Raw genomic sequence first — 18,735 nt, forward strand, 5'->3', positions numbered from 1 at the left:
TTGGGTCAGTGACTTTGTCTCTGTGTGGAAAGAAGTCCTTCCTCAGGTTCAGGGCTCCTCTTCAGCAAAACAGTTCACAGTTTATTCACACGCTCCATGTAGTGTGTGCTATCTTATGAATGCTTAACACTCTATAGTCACAGTCTCTTGGGACTTAAGAGACATCCTGTTTAAAAAAATGAGAGAGAGACAAGTATTAAAAGTAACTCTCTGGAATTGACTACTATTTCAGCTCATTTCCATTCAGGTAAGCTTTAGTGAAATCATGCTAAAAGCATGCTGATCAGAAATGCTGTCCTGTCTCATGCTTGGTAATGTCCCTATGATGGTTTATTTTCATTCCCACTGTATTCACATTAGCCTTATACAAGCATGTGCACATTTTTTAGCACTGGTGAAAATTTCATAGGAAGTAGAAAGAAGAAAATATGATGCCAAGTGCTCAGTACTTACTTATTTATGGAATACTATATATTATGACAGGGAGAAAGTGAAGCCTGTCCTCTCTTTATGCACTTGTCCATCACTTTCAGGCGTCTTGTGTTAAGTGTATATAAAAGAGATTTGCATTCCAAGACATGCGAGGGGCTTCAGAAACATTCAGTTAAGATTCAAGTCTTTCAAATCAAATCAAAGCTCTACCTTGTCTGGTTCATCTGTTGTGATGGGAGGTGTAGGAAGTGAAACTTCATCCTGGTCATTGACAATAAAAGGAGAGATAAGAATGTGAGAGTGAAGGTAAGAGATACAGTACCAGTCAAAAGTTTGGACACACTTTCACATTCATTTGAATGGAAAAGTTATATATATATATATATATATATATATATATATATATATATACATGTGTGTGTGGCTCTATATACAGCTTATTTGAACTTTGAAGTTTCTAAATCACACTCGTCACCACACTGAGTCAGTGTGCAAACAAGTTCAGCCTGTCCGGACATTTCATCTATACTGTACACCCGCGATGGACACTGGAGATACAGCATTTCTAAGTATGTATGGTCAATTTTTCTTTATTTCCTGTATATCAGTGGACGTATTGGGATGAGGGGTTTTTGACCTGTTTTGTTGTTTCTTGGTTGTGTTTGTGTACTTGTTAAAAACAAAGTGCGAAATAATAAAATAGTGTAATTCATCATGCATTGAGTGTAGATTACCTGTGCATCTATTTGTCTGTTTGTGGAGGATGTTAGAGGATAACTGGAGGTTCCCGTCAACGTTTCTAACTGGGCAGGACTGTGTGTGGGTTGTTCCTCCTACAAAAAGATAAAAACAGCATAACTACGTTCTTATTCTTCATAAGCTCAGGTGTCTCTGCTTACTTTCTATCAGAATACCGTCTTACAAAAGTGAATCACTTTTTGTTATCATCTGCGCTACAGAATTATTAATGCCACACCTTTTTAGCCACTGGATGGGGAATTGCATCTGTTTTAACTTCAAGCTGGATATGATAAAAACATGGAACATATTTTACATAAAAAATGAATCATACATTTTTTTACCAATCCAGCTGAAACAGATGAGAACATGCTGTTTGAAGCAAGTTTACCTGTCTGTTGTCTTTCCTCTCCTGAGAGGGCGCAGGGTAATCTGGGGAAACTTCTTCCTGTTAAAAAATAAATTATAATTTCATTACAACTTTTAAATATTTACAACCTACAGATACTCCAGTGGAAGACGCGAAGAGCAGCTGCAGTGGGCTGTAATGACAAAGTAATTTATTCTTAATGATTAATTCAGGTAGTGGGTGTGTCGTTAATCAACACTCTCCAGTGCTTAGTGTGGGCATAGATGAGATGCTGCTATATAAAAAAATAAAAACCTAATTTGATTAAGAGTTTGACAGGTCTGTTAGCAAGAAGCCACCCACCATGACAACGCTCCAAATCTGTAACAACCCCACGTCATCAATCAACACTTCAAACTGAAGTTTCCCACAGTTCATGAATTAGTCATTCATTGCAGCAGCTGCCTACCTCGTATTCATAACTGTATTCTTTGCCGTTATAAAAATCCTCTTCTTCTTCTTCTTGCGTGTCCTCCTCACTTGTCTTTGGATAAATGAGAAGTGATAATAATTACAGGAGGATTCTGTTACATATTATAATTTAACATTTGTGTCAGTGGCAAGAAGAGAACAATGCCAAGCGTTTACAAAGCAACCCATTATCAAACAAATGCTGGTATCAACAAATGCATGCTTTTAGTTTTAATAGCCACACCATTTATACAATAACTGGTTAATTCTGTTTGTTATGTTTAAAAAAAAAAGTTAGTTTATTATGATTATTTTTATGATGTTTAAGTACTAAAAGTTATTTCTACATAAAAAAAATGTTATGTTAAAGTCATGTTAGCGACAGCCAGTGTCAGAAGTCTGTGCTTACATTGTGCAGGGTGAGATGGTTGTGTTAGTTGGTTTTTATTTTGTTTAGTTGGGGCAGAAGTGAAGTTAAGTTTTTAGGTTTAGTTTGGACCCCTTCAAGGACATTTACCAGGCGTTGTCTCTGCCTCTTATGTCGTCCTTTATTTCCTTTGCCCTGGTTAAGTTCACAGTCGGAGAGAAAAAAGATAAAGGTTTCTCATGCTTCAGACGTCGATGATGATGATAAAAGTATGAAACTACGAGGTTGATACTGTAAGTTGAGGGAGATATTTAAGAGGGTAATAAGTACTCAATGAATATCAAACATGAATACAACAGCTTATCATAAAGATGTGTAGGAGCCCTTAGTGTTAAAGTTACCAAAAAGGTTTAGACCTATTTGTATAGGACCACACTGGCGGTTTTGCATGTATCAACCCATTCATTACAAATCAAATATACTTTGAGGCTTTCCATAAATCTATTCAATTTTCTCATTAGATTCTAATATATTCTAATGCAATGTGTTGCTGTATGCACTTTATTGTCAAGAACATTTACTTTACCTGCAATGAAATGTGCTATATAAATAAAATGGCCTTGCCTAGATTGATGTCCTTCCTTCCAGGCAGCCACTGACTTTGGGTCATGACAGTTTTCATCGGTTGTTGTTTTTTTAAATGTTTTATGAAATTGCTGAACTATACTCTGTAAGTTGATTTTCATACTTTAGTGACATTAACTGAAATCAGTTAATACTTGGAAGGTAGGAAGGTTGAGCTAAAACATGCAATACTACTACGCTCCTTAACATAGTATTTTATGTTAAATATAAAAGATAAAACAATTCTCATGCATGTTTTTGATCAGTCAGGGGCCAACCCAGTCATTAATGATTACAGATGATGATAATGAGGATGATGATGATGATAAGATGTCCATGATAGCTTTACCTTCTTCTTCTTTTGTCCCGAGTTCTTCTTCAGGGAGTCTTCCTGAGTGAGGACAACCGCCACAGTTTCTGAAACCGTCTGACATGCACATTTTAATTTTTTATCATTTTGTAATCAGCAGAACATAAATGCTAGACAAAACAAACTTTGTCTGACATTTGAGGTTTTCCATACTTACCATTTTTTTACTAAAACACGACCAACCATTGTTTTTCCTTACATCATTTGAAAGCTAGGAACAGGTTAGAGACCGAAAGCTGCCATGATATTATTATATTTGGCTATAAGGATAGTAGTAATAATAATAATAATAATAATAATTTGATGTCATGGAAAACATCATCAGAAATGTGAGACACTAAGATCCCACTGTGTTCATGAATAACTCAGTTTAATTCCATGTTGCGAAAATTATCTTAAACTATCTCTGTAGAAACAAAATATATTCAATTATAGATTTAAAGTTGCCATACTTTATGGTAAAATGTCCTTACCTCCTGGGTCGTATTATAATTAAAAGTAGAATTGACTACAGTCCGATTCATTTTGAGTGCAGATACTCTGTTACTGTGCTCATCTACTCTCTCCTTCCCACTGGAGCCCTTCAACTCTGTCTCAGTTCGGTCGAGTTCCTGCTCTCCGTTCAGCGTGGTGAAGCTCCATAAAGTGGGACCCTCTGCTGTTTCATTTAAAGGATCCTTCACACCAAAAGACAGAATTAGTGGAAGTGAGAGATTTGGACTAGTAGCATCAAGTAAAAGCATATTAGTGGCGATATACTGTATACAGTGGGTGAAAATCTGAGTGGTTTGTGTAAGATTGTTCTTTCTTTTATACTTTTATTAAAATGTGTTCTTTGTAATGTGTTGTAAGATGATCCTGATGAAACTTAACTAGTATAAAAAATAACCTGAAAAATGAATTGAATTGAAAATCAAAACTCTTGGAGACACAATGATTTGTCATGGAAACAGGTTTAATAATCTCATCATACAGAAGGATTTTTTAAAGGTCCCATGACATGAAATATTCACTTTATGAGGTTTTTCAACATTAATATGAGTTCCCCCAGCCTGCCTATGGTCCCCAAGTGGCTAGAAATTGCGATAAGTGTAAACCGAGCCCCGGGTATCCTGCTCCACCTTTGAGAAAAAGTAAGCTCACATGGGCAAATCTGGAATCTCCCCCTTATGTTGTAGTAAGGGGCAAGGTTACCTCCCCCTTTCTCTGCTTTGCCCGCCCAGAGCATTTGCCCCACCCATGAGAAAGAGAGAGCTTGCAAACAAGCATGGCAGTTGGTCAAGGCCACACCCCCACCCTCCACCTTGCCCCCCCCCCTCCTCAATAGCATTTAAAGCTACAAACACAGAAATGGCACATACTAAGGAAAGCTCATTGTGGAACTGGCTCTAGTGGCTGTAATTCTGCACCAAGGCTGAATTTTGAGAAAGAGACTTCAGATACAGTATTAGGGGACCACTAAGGCCTATATAAAAGCATTAAAGGGATGCATGTCATAGGACCTTTAAAGATTTTTTTTAAGATAAAGACTCAAGATGGAGATTTTGAGGTCACTTACAATGGTCTGAGACTCTTTAGAAAGCTGTCCATCTAAATCAGGGCCCTGGATGGTGTCCGACTCTTTCAGCGGCTGGCTGGTGAGGTCAAACTTCACTGAACTCTGTTGAGACAACACAAATAGAATACAACTATAATTTTGTTTTTTACTGCCCTTTGTTGTGGAAGTCTTGTGATCTTCTTTCTAAGGACACAAAATATACAAGACCATGAAATTGACTGATGAGAGTTAAAAGTATTAAAGTTATTTAGTGAATGCATGGGGGTTCAGTTTACTGTTCTGCAAACATTGATGTTTTGTAAAAATGTCTTATAATCCCATGTGGCATACGCCACAATATGGCATGAAACCTTTTACTCTCGCACACTTGTTACCTAGAGTTTACTATACGTACTGTGTACTCAGTGATGACGTTGGAGGTGTGAGTTTCTGTGTTTTCTTTCATTTTCTTGGAGGTGCCGAGCACATGAAGCAGCTCCTCTATTCCGTCCTGCAGCAGCCGGTCAATCAAAGCCTTCAGCAAAGGAAGCTGAGAAATAGGTTTTATTGAGAAGGTGCAACTGGGATAAAAATTCTATCAAACTCAAAATGTATACGATGTATTGCTCAGAGCTCACCCTTATGCCGTAGGCTTCAAACATCACTTCAATGTCCTAAGGAAGAGGAAAAACATACTGGTTAAAAATGCAAATTGAGACCATGTATCTCAGAGGAGGAATTACTACATCCTGTATTCACCTTCATCTCAACAGATTTTCCAGGAGCTCCAGGATCACCCTATGAAGACATTAGAGCAAATGAAAATAAAGTAATTTCCATATACATATGTTTTTGAGGGATACCAAATACAAATTACCGTGTCTCCTTTCAGGCCTCTTTCTCCTTTATCTCCCTGCAAACAAAAGACAAATGAGCTATAGAGCCAACATTTCAGTTTTTATTAAACTCAGTTTCAGTATGAACCCAATTACCGTCTTACCTTTGTTCCCGGTGAACCCTGAACACAAAGAAACAGAGGAGCAAGACATTGGAACATGCATCTACAATGCATGACATCAAGCTGGCCATACTGTAACTGTTTGCAGATAATGGCAAGACTCATTGCAACCCACAATAAAAGCACTACAGTCATCGCTGAATGATGACTCAGATATCGTGCAGGATAAATAGGTATTATGCCATGCAACAGCTGAAATAATGTGCCATAAGCTAAATATTCAGAAGCGTGTTCTGTGTGTAAGAATCAAACTCACAGTAGCTCCTGGGGGACCCATCGGGATTGGAAATGCTTCTCGGATTTCATCAATGGTGGCACCCTGAGGAAAAAAAAAAGGTCTAAGCTGCCAGGCAGGTCTAGGTGCTTTTCAGAATCTCAAATAAACAGAAATGCGCCAAGGTGACACTTATAGTAGATAAAACACTGAATATACAGTTTAATGTACTGATTTTATAAGAGGTTGGAAAAAATAAATCAGCCTCCTCGTTTAATAAATCATAAACAACGCAGGTAGTAATATGTACCTCGGATGTGACAAGCACTTGCCTACCAGGTAAACCTGGAGGTCCTGGTTCCCCCTTACTACCATCTTTACCCTGTGAAGGAAGAAAAACACTCTAAAGTTGCTCAGTTTTCTCATAAACAATGTTTATTTGTTTTATCGCAAAACCGCTTACATTTGCACCCCCGTTTCCCTTGTCCCCCTGGAATGAGAGGAATGTTAACATGTGTATTCCAAAAATAGCCTCATAGATGTTTTAGTTGGTCGCAATAAATTTAAAAAGGACCTTTTTGCCGTCATCTCCTTTCAGCCCAATTTCTCCCTGTGAAAAGAAAATACGATTTTTTCCCACAAATAACACATTTTGAAAATTGGAACAATTTCAAACTATCAAAATAGCACAGATATTAAGCATGAAAGTAATCATCCCGTGGGTATCGCACATTGTTGTGCTGTAATTGTCAGATGAAAATGTTCCTCACATCTTTTCCTGGCTGGCCCCTTTTTCCGTCAATGCCAGGTCGTCCCTGTACAGCGTAGGAAATAAAAAGATAATTTTTCAGATTGATTATGATGGTAGGAAAACAAAAAGCGCATGCTAATTACACACATAAAACAACACGTTATAACATTATATTGGCTTTAATGTCACCATTAGAGATGTATAAAGGATGGATAGTAGGGCTGCACAATATATCGTTTTTGTATCGCCATCGCAATATCAACTGGCGCAAATATACACAGGCTGTGACTCATTGCGACAGACACTCCAGAGATTTTTGGTGTTAGCTGAAAAAATATCAGCAGAAAACGGCACTTTAAATGTAACTGTCATTCTTTTTTTTAGTGGTGCCTTTCATGTTCAATTCAATGTTCAATTTGTTCAATAAAAGAATGTTGGAAATAATTTCCCTTAGTCCATTTGTTGCATTTTAGCAAAATACCGAAAGCAGCGGAAATGCAGAACTGAGAACACTTAAATATCTGTTTATCGCAAGTAATATCATTATCGTGATATTCAACGTTAATCGAATTGTGCATATTCTCCTCATATTGTCCAGCCCTAATGGATAGGTAATGTTTCAGCCAGAGGCGCTGTAAATCAGAGTGATACTCACTGGAGTTCCCGGTAAACCAGGCATTCCAGCTATCCCAGACCGTCCTTGGTCTCCTTTATGTCCCCTCTGTTCACATGCACACATACAACAAATGTTTGAGCAAATCATTTTTCTTCATAGGGAGTTTACCAATAACAGAATAATGTTACCAAAAACATTGGTGCACTCACCAGACCAGGTTCTCCTTTCTGTCCCTGGTCACCCTGCAATTATTATAAAACATTTGGTGAGTAAGCTCCACTATAAATGCCCAAAGCTCAATGAAATTTGGATGGGCTAATTGGGATAATTGAAGTAAAACTCTTAGTTTAACCTTTATTCCTGGTTTCCCTGGTCCATCTCCTTCAGAACCACCCTGCAAAGCAAACGGTTTCTTACATCAACACATACACACTTTTTTTTAACAAATGGAAGTCCTCATGATACAAACTACCACAATAAAAGCGATTTGAAACAATGATTTTTTACACATACCAGAGATGGTGCTGGTAATCCAGGTTTCCCCTCTGGACCCTGTGGAGAGAGACAAATATTCAAATATTGGGAATATTCAAAAAAGCTTAATTATTAAAGTATCCTACTAAACACAAAAATACCAACTATAACTTATAAATAAATTAATGTAATTGGGGCTAACAATTGTCAATTAACCATTATTATCTCATTTAAATTAAATTTGTTTAATTAAAAATAATATAAAATAGAAGAAGACAGAAGCAATCTCACCTAAGAAAGTGAAGAACAAATATATATAATGAGCAATTACAAATACAGGAGTCCTTAACTAACAACAAACTGAACACAAGCAAGCACTGAATTTAAAAAAACAAGCATAAGTTTGGCTACCTTAATCAATTAATCTGCATATAAATTTTTTTTTATTCATGAAACATTAAATATTGCTCTAGGTAGGGTCTTCAAATGACTTATTTCAAGTGACCAACAGTCAAAATCCCCAAAATATTCAAATTAGTCTCATATAACACAGAGAAACCAGCATATATTGAGAGGCTGCAACCAGATAATATTTGGCATAAATTACTTTAACAATGAATTGATTATCCAAATTGTAGCAGTTTCATTTTCTGCCAATTAACTTATCCGTTAATGGAGTGATTGTTTGAGCTCTATGTGATACTTTGAGGGATTTCACTCTATCTATGGTAGCCGTGATCAGCGTACATCTCAACTTGGAGTATACATGTATATGTTTGTGACATGTGATAGGATACTCACTCTCGGCCCAGGCACACCTGTTTCTCCTCTCAAACCAGGCTCACCAGGCTCTCCTGGCTCACCCTGAAGGAAAGGAAAGGAAAATAAAGGAAAGGAAAGGAGAAAGGAGAGAAGCGAGAGGAGAGAAGATAAAATTAAATTCCCTCATGAAAAATAAATAAATAAACTGATTAAAATAAAGCATGGTATTCTTTAAGTTACCTTAATCACTCTGGTCAGTATGTTGTTGTCTACAACAATCTAGAAGGACAAAATGAGAAATAAAAAGTTAACTTGCTAATTGATAAACAATTTCAACAGATGAGAACATACATTCATTCTCCAAGGTCTTATGGGAGAGTGGTGTTTTTTCTTTTGTTCTTCATAAGCTTCGTTACACCGAATTTCCTGATGAGAAGCTGTCAAAAATGATAATAGAGGCTTGTTTACTTGTTCTCCCGGAGGTCCAGGTTTTCCCTTTGTGACAGCGGCAGCACGATCAAAAGAAGAGCACAATACAACACAGTTAAAAATCTAACATGTCACACTTCTAGACACAACCCATATTTGTAACACAAAAGGAAAAAAACAGTAGGTGCACTGAAGGGTGGCACACACACAAAGCCAAACTTAATTAGTGAACATATCAAAATAGAAATCATGAAGTCACAGACGGATAGCAGGTTGTGAAGAGTGTGACTGACACAGAAGAACCAATCAACAGGCTCATGGAATAAGAGAGAGAGAGAGAGAGAGAGAGAGAGAGAGAGAGAGAGAGAGACGGTGAATTCAAACAATACCTGCTCCCCTTTGTCGCCTTTCTTTCCATCAGTCCCCTTCAAAAAAAAGGAAAATCACAAGTTATCTTGAAGCATTGCAGTTCATGATGAATTATTCCAGTGATTTATGGTGACAGGAAGGTTTGGTTCAAATGGAGACATGTAACGTCCACATAAAAAACTAAGTAAAATAAACATTTTAAGTCTATTTCTTTCAAGGTGTAGTTGTCTTTTAATGAAATTCAAAGAACTTACAAGCGGGCCGGGCATCCCAGTATCTCCTTTATCTCCTGGGTCCCCTGGTCGCCCTGGTAACCCCAGTGGACCCTGATCAACATTATCAAAAAGGAGATGAAAAGAGCATACAGCCTTGTACTGCTGTATATGTCAAAAGCATTGAAAGTACCGTAGATACAAAAGGAAAGATGCCGAATGAAATGTGTGAGCAAATGTGTGTAGAATTTCTGCAACGTGATTGAACGTTTGCTCAGCAGGAGTTCTGGCAGACAACTCACGTTTTAAATGTTTATAATAACAGCAAAAAATTTTGTTTGGTGGCCAGACTCCGACTTCATCACTCCCCGCAGTATGGGTTTACATGAGATATTGGAGAGTGATGATAAAGTAGCTTCCCCCTGGCTGGAGCCTGCAGGTGGATGCTGGGGTGGTGGTGGTGGGGCTGAAAGCAGGCAGTGATACAGGTGCAGGGCAGCAGCAGCATCAATAAGGCAGAGATGGGGAGATTGTGCAGCTTAAATAGACCATCAAAGTAAGGGGGGTGTGTTTGGTAAATGATACGGGGAATGAGGCATGTTACGTGTGTGTACGCAGTGCAGCTCGAGTTGACTGCCTGAACTAGGTCGCAGGCATCGCCCCATTTCTGGCAGACATTTTGGAGCTAACTAAAAGATAGAGTAAGAAGTGGCACCCTTCAGAATTATAATCCTGAAAATAGAGGTTGGAATGAAGACAAATAGAAATGCAATATAAAACACAGCAAATCAAATCAGTGCGTTACATGAAAACTTTACTCATAGAGTGACGTGGTTGGCACATGGAGTGGCAGTGAGTGTCCTGTGCACGCTGCACCAATCAAGTCCAATGTCTTTGACCACACTGAACATCTGATCCAATGTGCAGACTTGCATTTAGGTTCGACCAATCATTGATTTGTTAGTCCCTTATGTTCCAGAGTGAACTCAAAGATCTGTTGATGATGCTCAGCTGATTGTTTCCATGACACAGATGGTGAGTAGAACGGTCTTCTAGTCAGACATGCAATCACCGCAGATTTGTAACTTCATAAAAAAAACTTTTATAAGAAAGCTTTTGTCTTCGTTGTTGTTATGGGGGTATTTTATGTATTTTTATTTATGTTTATGTGTGTTATATATTGCTGCCTTTAGTATAGGAAAACTCAAAATAAATACCCTAATTCCTCTTTCACCAGGCTCTCCAGGTGCTCCTAGTTCACCCTGTGAAAGACAAAACAACATTATAACTTAAAGTTTGTAAATCTAGTACGAGACTGTATTGATTATAAATCATCATGGAAGTAGCTAACCTCGTGAGCAACAAAACAAACTGAAGGATCACATTAACATGCTGACTGTACCTTAGATCCATGGTCTCCTTTAGTTCCCGATGCACCCTACACACAAAGTCATGGTCACCAATTTTACATTTAAATAAATTTTCCTGAGCTCAAGTTGAAATATATCCTTCTATCTGTACATATCACATACAGTATATTCTGACTTGTCCAAACGTTTATCCCTATGTCTTATGTTTTAATTAATACTATGAGCTTTCTCCTGACGTAACGTTTTCACACATCTGAATTGTGCTGTATTGTACAAACAACTTGTATCATTGCTGCAACAGCCACACAGGATTTACTTACATCTTTACCTCTTAATCCTGGTTCTCCAGGATTGCCGGATAACCCAGCTGCCCCTTTGTCACCTTTGGAGCCATCGTGTCCCTGGACAAACAAAGACATCTGTTTAACAACCTCAGTAACAACCTCAGTAATATATATATATGTGCATATGTGCATATGTGCATATGTGCTTGTAGTGGACTATGACCAAAATCTCAAAATCCATTATATAATAATAAAAAAATAAATTGTGTAACTAGGGGGCTAATGTATGGTAATGTAAGGTGATAGTTCTGTGGGTTTATCACTACTATTGGCCGCTTTTACATTACACATAGGCATTTGACTCATATAAAAGTATTGATTAGAGCAGCTTTAAGCAAAATACTTTACTGACTTTTGGTCCAGGTTTTCCAGACAAACCAACATTTCCCTGTGAATAATAAAAAAGGATAAAACATAAATATAATAGCAATGAACAGCTGTTTTCTGTTTCAGTATTATATGAGGAGAACATGAGTGATCCCACTTTTTCAGGTGACTCACCCTCTCGCCATTTTCTCCCTTTGGTCCCTGCTGTCCTGGAATCCCAAAACCAGGACTGCCCTGCACACATAAAAACAAATCATACCCATACTGTATATACAGCTATTCTACTACTCCAGTGGTTCCCAACCTGGGGTCCGGGCACCCCCAGGGGGGGCGGCAAAGATCACAGGGGGGGCGCGAGTCTTTATCTGGTTTGAGGTTGAGGTAAAAATGTTAAACAAATTATGATAATACACTAGAATATCTAATGTATACAAAAGTCTTTATGAAAACTATATATTTTGTTGTATCCTCATTTTTCCTGCCGCCACAGCATCACTATTTTATGAATGAAACATGGCGGAGAAACAGTGCTGATAACTGCTCTGTATCAAAAACTTCGGTTTCAGGCGGGGGCTCAGCTTTTCTTAGACATGAGTAGGGGGGGCGCCAAGGAAAAAAGGTTGGGAACCACTGTACTACTCCATTCTTATATTAATAGGAAAAGAGACAAAATGCAAGCATGATGTACAGTATTTCTTATTAACCTTCTCTCCTTTGTTTCCTTGTTCACCCTTTATTCCCTGGGGGCCTGTGGGGCCGACAGGACCAATGTCTCCCTGACAAACAGGAAATATGCATACATACACAGAATGTCAATCAAAATGATTTGTCACGACGCCACACAACACAAAACGTTTCACTTTAAACTTTTACGTCCCATTCAGTGGAGCCTTCAGTCCCACTTCAAAAGCTAATGAGAGAAAATCTTAATTGACTAATTCATTAACAATGTCCTGACAGAATGAAACATTAAGAGAATCACTTCCCTCTGGCTGACTGACTTATACTAAGCCAGTTAAGATAAATAAAAGGAAAAAAACTTGGACATACATGTGAGGTCGTGACAAAAAATGTAATCTTTGGACTAATTGAAAAAACCTAACCAGCGGCAGCAAGCAACACTTTCGTCCCCCTCAACAACTTCTCAAAGCCCCAGTCTGTAGTCTCGCTCATTAATAATGAAGATGTAAATATAGAAATATTTCTTGGAGGAACAGCTTCTCTGGAGCCACAAGTAATCTTATTGGTTGAGTGAAACCTTGTTTGGTGGATCCAAAAAAAAAGAAACAAAAAAAAAACATCCAGAGCTCATAGTCAACTGGAACTGACGTCACTATTTTGACTGGTAAACATGTACACGTACATATATTTTGAATTATCATTCTAACTGGCTGGATTGCACAGAGCCTCCAGGAATCAGGGGCAAAGTTGTGTGCACAAGAAGAAATAAAATATAAATGTGGACAATCAAAAGGTAGAGAGTTTTGGTGATTTTAAATGAGAGATTTCTGTATTTGTGTTTCTCTCAGCTGGAAAAGCCTGATGTCACATATTTCCATGCACCAGTCAGAGTTTGGCGACATCTAAATCATGTTACCAGGCCACTGACAATCAGATTATCTGAGTTTGAGTGTTAAACTCTTAACAAAATAACTACTTCTACTAACTTTAATTGTTGCTTATTCAGTCATGAATATTTATTGTGATAGAGAAAAATGAATTTCAGTGGATTTAAGCCTTCTTCCCTTGGTGCATTTTAGGATTGTGCGTACTTACAACAAAATCGCCATGTGCAAAAGTGTGTTGAATATGGGAACCCACGGTGATGCATGTGGCGACAAAAAACATTTTCCCGGATAAATAAAAGTTAGTTACTTACCCTGGCACCTTTTTTTCCAGTTGGGCCAATTATCTGTTGTGATGGGAAAAAGAAGACTGAGTGTCAAGTGCTTTCTTTTTATTATTAAGTTTAAATGAGTTTTTGTTTTCTTACACCCTTGGCAGGATCTCCAGGGGCTCCTCTTGGACCCTCATCTCCTTTTAACCCCAATGGCCCCGTCAGCCCCTGGAAAAATCAAATAATATGAAATTATAAAAATTTAATAATAATAATCTGAATTATGTGTTGCTATTTCATGTTATACTTGTTACTTTATATTTTGGGCCAACTCTAAACAAAACTCTTGTTATTTCCTAATTAATTTCCAGCTATCATAAATTCTTAAACACCTTACAAACATTACTCATCACTCTCTGCTTTCTTCTGTTAACCAGCTCTTTATTATCCATTATGTTCAAAGCTTGAGGTTTTTGAATTAAAAAATGGTATTACAAAAGACACGGAGATTGTCCTCATGACGGCTTTTTTTGGAATAGTCACTTCCAAAGGACTATGCTGCCTCAAATTAAAAATCAGTGATGCAGGACGAAATTGCCTATTTGATAAAGATACCCACTGAGGTTTGACAATTTCGCGCATGATCGTATGTAATCATAACCATCTCTAAAAGAGCCTAATCTTGAAAAGCTAAAAAAATAAAATAAAATGGCTTCCTTATTTGTTCATTTATCATCATCATCATCATCATCTAAATGTCTGTTTAGTTACCATATTGTGTATTGCTGGTATTTCCAGCCATTTGGTCACAGCTCACTGATTATATTGCTTCTGCCTCAGCCTATCTTTGTGATCAAAAAGGAATTAAAAAGTTGATTTTAATATGCTTAGGTGAGTCAGTGGAAGCAATTATGATTATGTTGGTTTAGTGGGACATGCTGCCATGTTCCAGTATGCAAATACATAGAAGTTATAAGTAAATTTTAAGGAATATTTGGTCTCAGCACTTCAAAATGTTAACTTCAAGTTGCTAAAATATGTATATTGTCAACTTAAGCCACATTCTAAAAGATGTAATCCTCACTCACCGTGGGTCCTTGTGGTCCTATTCGTCCCATCTCTCCTCCTTCTCCCTGAAAAAACAAACATGCATTTTATTCAACTCTGAAAACTGCACAAAATATGCATGCACATTTTTGTTCCTGTGTGACACCAGTGTAAATGAAATAACTACTAGCCTGACACGTGGCTGAATTATATTGATTCTTTATATTAAATATAGAGCAAATATTTGTTGCCTAATGAAGAGAGAGTGGAGATGAGTGTGGGATGAACTCACCTTGTCCCCCTGCTCCCCTTTGAGTCCCTTCTTTCCCTGCAGGTAAAAATAAATCACTGGCTCTGAATTCTTTCATCATTGATTCTTACACAATATTTGCCCTCAGGTAAACAGGTTTTGTCTCATGAGACTAAGCTGGAGTTAATTCTATGCATTTGAGGGTAAAATATGCAGGAACTCATTGCTTGCTATTGAACAGGAGATAATGATGAAGTGCACACCCGTGGTCCGATGAGTCCTTGGATGCCCTGCTCTCCACGGTCACCCTTAAAAGATTAATTACAAATTATCTTTTACAAACAGGTTTGGGGATTTTTACTGAAACATGTCACTATCAGAATAAACAGACTTTTATTATGTTCAAATGTTCTTTTCAATGTTGTTACCTTTGGGCCAACTGGTCCCGTTAAGCCAATATTTCCCTGCAAAACAACAGTTCAAACACTGAAACAAAAATGGGATTTTTATATTAATGCATCCAGAGCAATCCTGTTCCACCTTAACTATCTGTCCCATAAGACAATTAGTCTGTTGTTCTCATTATATTAGTGACGCTCTGGACACTGAACAAACAACTTTTGAAAAACATATACTGTACTGTACTCTAAATAAAATACTCTAGATTTCTGGTTGATTTTTTTCTTTTTAAGTTCATTGCGATGTACCTTCTCTCCAGGCTCTCCACGAGGACCTTGAATACCTTGTATGCCAATTCCTTCTTTACCCTGCAAAATAAGAATATTTATCAGGTAAGTTATTCAGTCTTATATTCAATTATTTTAAGTAGACTGGTTCAAAATGTGTAATTTAATTTTATTAATAACACTTTTACCTGCTCTCCTTTCTGACCTGGTAATCCTGGCACCCCATCAATGCCAACGGGACCAGGCAAACCTGCAAAACCCTGCGGTAGATGGAATATGTGTGCGTGTATATCAGAGTTTTGGTGTGAGAGACAGCAAGAAGGAAACAAAGAGAAGAGACTTCCAATCATTTTATCAACAATGCACTTACATCTTTTCCCGACTCTCCTTTGTCTCCTTTCACACCCTGCTTCCCACGTAAACCCTTTTTGAAAATAATGGAAGTGTTATCAGATAAAAATGAAACAATTCATTTTTCACAACTGGTAACATCTGATTCTGAGGCATTAAAAATAGGCCTTATATGCAAGTAGGCAATTTATGATGCATGGTATGTATGCTGTAAAATTGTTTTTGCAGTGCAACTTTTTAAAAAGACTCAAAAAGGGATGAAAACAGCCTTTATACTTACTTTTGCTCCCACCTCCCCAGGATCTCCCTACAAAGTGCAATCAATAAAAACAACTCTGGTTAAGAATTTCCTGACACGTCATAGTGATTACTGTAGGTCGCGCTGACAGTGCATGATGTAATATGATACCATGAAACAATACAAGATCATCATTGCAATATGGGATTAAAGCCCATAAATGTTTACTTCGCTTGCACATTGTTCTGCTTTTCTTTTGACTTTGAATTTGAAATCCGTTAACTTTACCTTGACAGATATTCCTGGTGACCCTGGTGGTCCTGGCTGGCCAGGTAGGCCTGGAGCGCCATTGACCCCTGATACACCAGGAGAGCCCTGGGGACCCTGTAACATGAAGTGATTAGTTTTTGAGTTGTCCTGTTCACTGTTTGAAAAACTCCTAAAGAGGTTTTTTTTGAGGACTCACTGAAGATCCTGGCTCTCCTTTTCGTCCAGGAACAAAATTTGCATCTGTGCCAGCTATAACATATCCAGGCTCTCCCTAAGTGGAAACACAAAAAACAAAAAACATGGATGCCTACACAACAGAGCATTTACATTTTTGGTTGTTATTGTTGTTGTAGCACTCAAATCCCTTTCACAAAAGTAGATAAATCCAGCAGACGACAGAAAGCAGAAAGCAATCAGTCTAAATGAAAGGCACATTAGACTTACTCTTTCTCCCCTCTGTCCCTTTGGACCAGTGCTTCCAGGTGGACCCTGCCATTAAAAGAAACATGAAGAGTGATTATTAGATGGATATATACAACAAATATGAAACAATTCATTTTTCTGATATATGAATAGAAACATGAAAAAGTTTAATGGTAAGTTTAGGGGTTTCCAGATGCTTACCATGTACAGTAATCACAATTCTGAGGGTCTTCGTTGCATGCCACCTCCATTATTAAACCAGGTCAAATGAACCAATAAGTGAAATAAATGTTATATGTAGCTAAAAATCATAAATTTTCCTCAAATGGCTTTACAATCTATACAGGATACAACATCCCTCTATACTTTCCCCTCATTTTTTTTCCCCTCTCCTCCCCAGCTCATAGTAAAGGTGTATTTAAAACATCACTTCCTGTCTGATGTTAAAGAACAAAGTAAAAGTTGCTCAATGCAGATGAATACCTTCTGTTGGCATATTTTCTCCTTGAATTAAGCTGAAGTTTTGATACTTTATTTATTATTTATTAAGTCCACAGTGGAAACGGAAACAGGTGACATTTGCAGCAAAAGACGGGACATCACATTCAGCAATCTTTAGCAAGTTTTAGCCAGCTGACGTGATGCTCCATTGAAAAGGTTTTGAATGTATTTTTCATGTTGGTCTTACCATATCACCTGGTATGCCTTGCGGGCCCTGAAAAAAGGAACAAATATCATTTTCAGAGTCAGACCTAAATGAGATTAACTTTAACCAGGTCAGTGTGAGGATTCGTTTTTTTTAATTTTTTTTAATTTAGTTACCCGTTGGCCGGCAGAACCTGGGGGTCCAGTTCTCCCTGGTCGTCCTGGCAACCCAGGTACACCATCTGTTGCAGGAGGCCCCTGTCATATTAAAACATTATGGTCTGTGCTGGAAAATATAATAATAGACATACACAGCAAAGCCACACACACATACAGTCACAGCACGGTTGTGAGATTGGATACAGTTAAAATGGATTACCTGGCAGGCATTACCTGCATATTTTTATTGTTTATTTATTCTGTTTTGATATATTGAAAAATGTGAGGCAGCATTAATGTAGTTAAAGTAAATGCCACCTCATTGTAATATGGTGAAATTGTATTCAAATGTTGAATAAGAAAACATATGAATGAATGGAACTTGCATAACAACACTGAAACACAGCTGTTTTGAACTCCAGCTTTAGATTGACTGGCTGAAAATGATTGGACTACCTTATTTTATTTCATTAATTTTTGTGTGATATACTGTAGCCCTCTGTCACTGACTGTGACTAATGCTGGCCAACTCTCTCTTGATTTGTAATTAGTAGTAGTTCCAGACACGGCACAATGGACAAATGGAAACATTTTGTGTGTGTGTGTGTGTGTGTGTGTGTGTGTGTGTGTGTGTGTGTGTGTGTGTGTGTGTGTGTGTGTGTGTGTGTTGATTCTTACCCTTTCTCCCTTCTCTCCTTTGGAAGGAGTGAAAGGATCATACTGTCCAGGGATTTGCCTAAATCTCTACATAAACAAAACAAATACTACAAGTTATTCTAAAAGTGAAAAATAAAGATAATAAAGTTTAATTACTAGTAATGAGGACACATTAACACAGGATACAGAGGGGACAGTGGAGAATGGATGGAAATGTCCTAGTGGCAACAAAGTATTATCACTTAAAATGTGCCATAATGTAGAGAAGAAAACTTGATAAAACATACCAGACCTCCGAGACCAGAACCATCTCCCTGAGAGAATGAGGGATAAGGAATATAGAAAATAAATAACACTGCTTTTGCGTACAGTTCAAAATCAATTTAACACATTTCAAT

General features: G+C 37.6%; 1 protein-coding gene across 1 annotated transcript; it reads right to left on the reverse strand.

Annotated features, from left to right (window-relative positions):
* Positions 1-86: 86 nt before the first annotated feature.
* On the reverse strand, positions 87-18,647 carry LOC114550500 (collagen alpha-2(IX) chain-like). The gene is made up of 49 exons (XM_028571297.1): positions 18,630-18,647; positions 18,359-18,424; positions 17,699-17,779; positions 17,565-17,591; positions 16,898-16,942; positions 16,650-16,724; positions 16,472-16,567; positions 16,226-16,252; positions 15,965-16,018; positions 15,783-15,854; positions 15,616-15,675; positions 15,337-15,372; positions 15,172-15,216; positions 14,951-14,986; positions 14,700-14,744; positions 13,768-13,839; positions 13,654-13,686; positions 12,479-12,550; positions 11,949-12,008; positions 11,800-11,835; positions 11,424-11,504; positions 11,136-11,171; positions 10,951-10,995; positions 9,776-9,847; positions 9,542-9,577; positions 9,192-9,218; positions 8,964-9,002; positions 8,763-8,825; positions 8,001-8,039; positions 7,840-7,881; positions 7,697-7,729; positions 7,527-7,592; positions 6,695-6,730; positions 6,584-6,610; positions 6,431-6,502; positions 6,163-6,225; positions 5,889-5,906; positions 5,766-5,801; positions 5,648-5,686; positions 5,527-5,562; positions 5,304-5,438; positions 4,910-5,011; positions 3,825-4,028; positions 3,331-3,372; positions 1,989-2,063; positions 1,562-1,618; positions 1,167-1,265; positions 643-693; positions 87-166 (listed from the first exon to the last, which is right to left on the reverse strand). Exons 1-49 carry the CDS (start codon positions 18,645-18,647, stop codon positions 155-157), a joined length of 2,739 nt encoding a protein of 912 aa, XP_028427098.1. The 3' UTR covers positions 87-154.
* Between the last annotated feature and the right edge of the window lie 88 nt (positions 18,648-18,735).

This window comes from Perca flavescens, chromosome 23 (assembly GCF_004354835.1).
Source record: "Perca flavescens isolate YP-PL-M2 chromosome 23, PFLA_1.0, whole genome shotgun sequence".
NCBI classification, from domain to species: Eukaryota; Metazoa; Chordata; class Actinopteri; order Perciformes; family Percidae; genus Perca; species Perca flavescens.

Bases quoted from the DNA above. Each gene is read 5' to 3' on its own strand.
- LOC114550500 (XM_028571297.1), bottom strand. The intron at 12,009-12,478 runs GTTAATAAGAAA...TTATGTGTGCAG, and splicing joins AAGGAAACAAAGGAGAGAAG to GGCAGTCCTGGTTTTGGGAT. The intron at 6,731-7,526 runs GTGAGTATCACT...TTCTTTTCACAG, and splicing joins CTGGTTTACCGGGAACTCCA to GGAGAAATTGGGCTGAAAGG.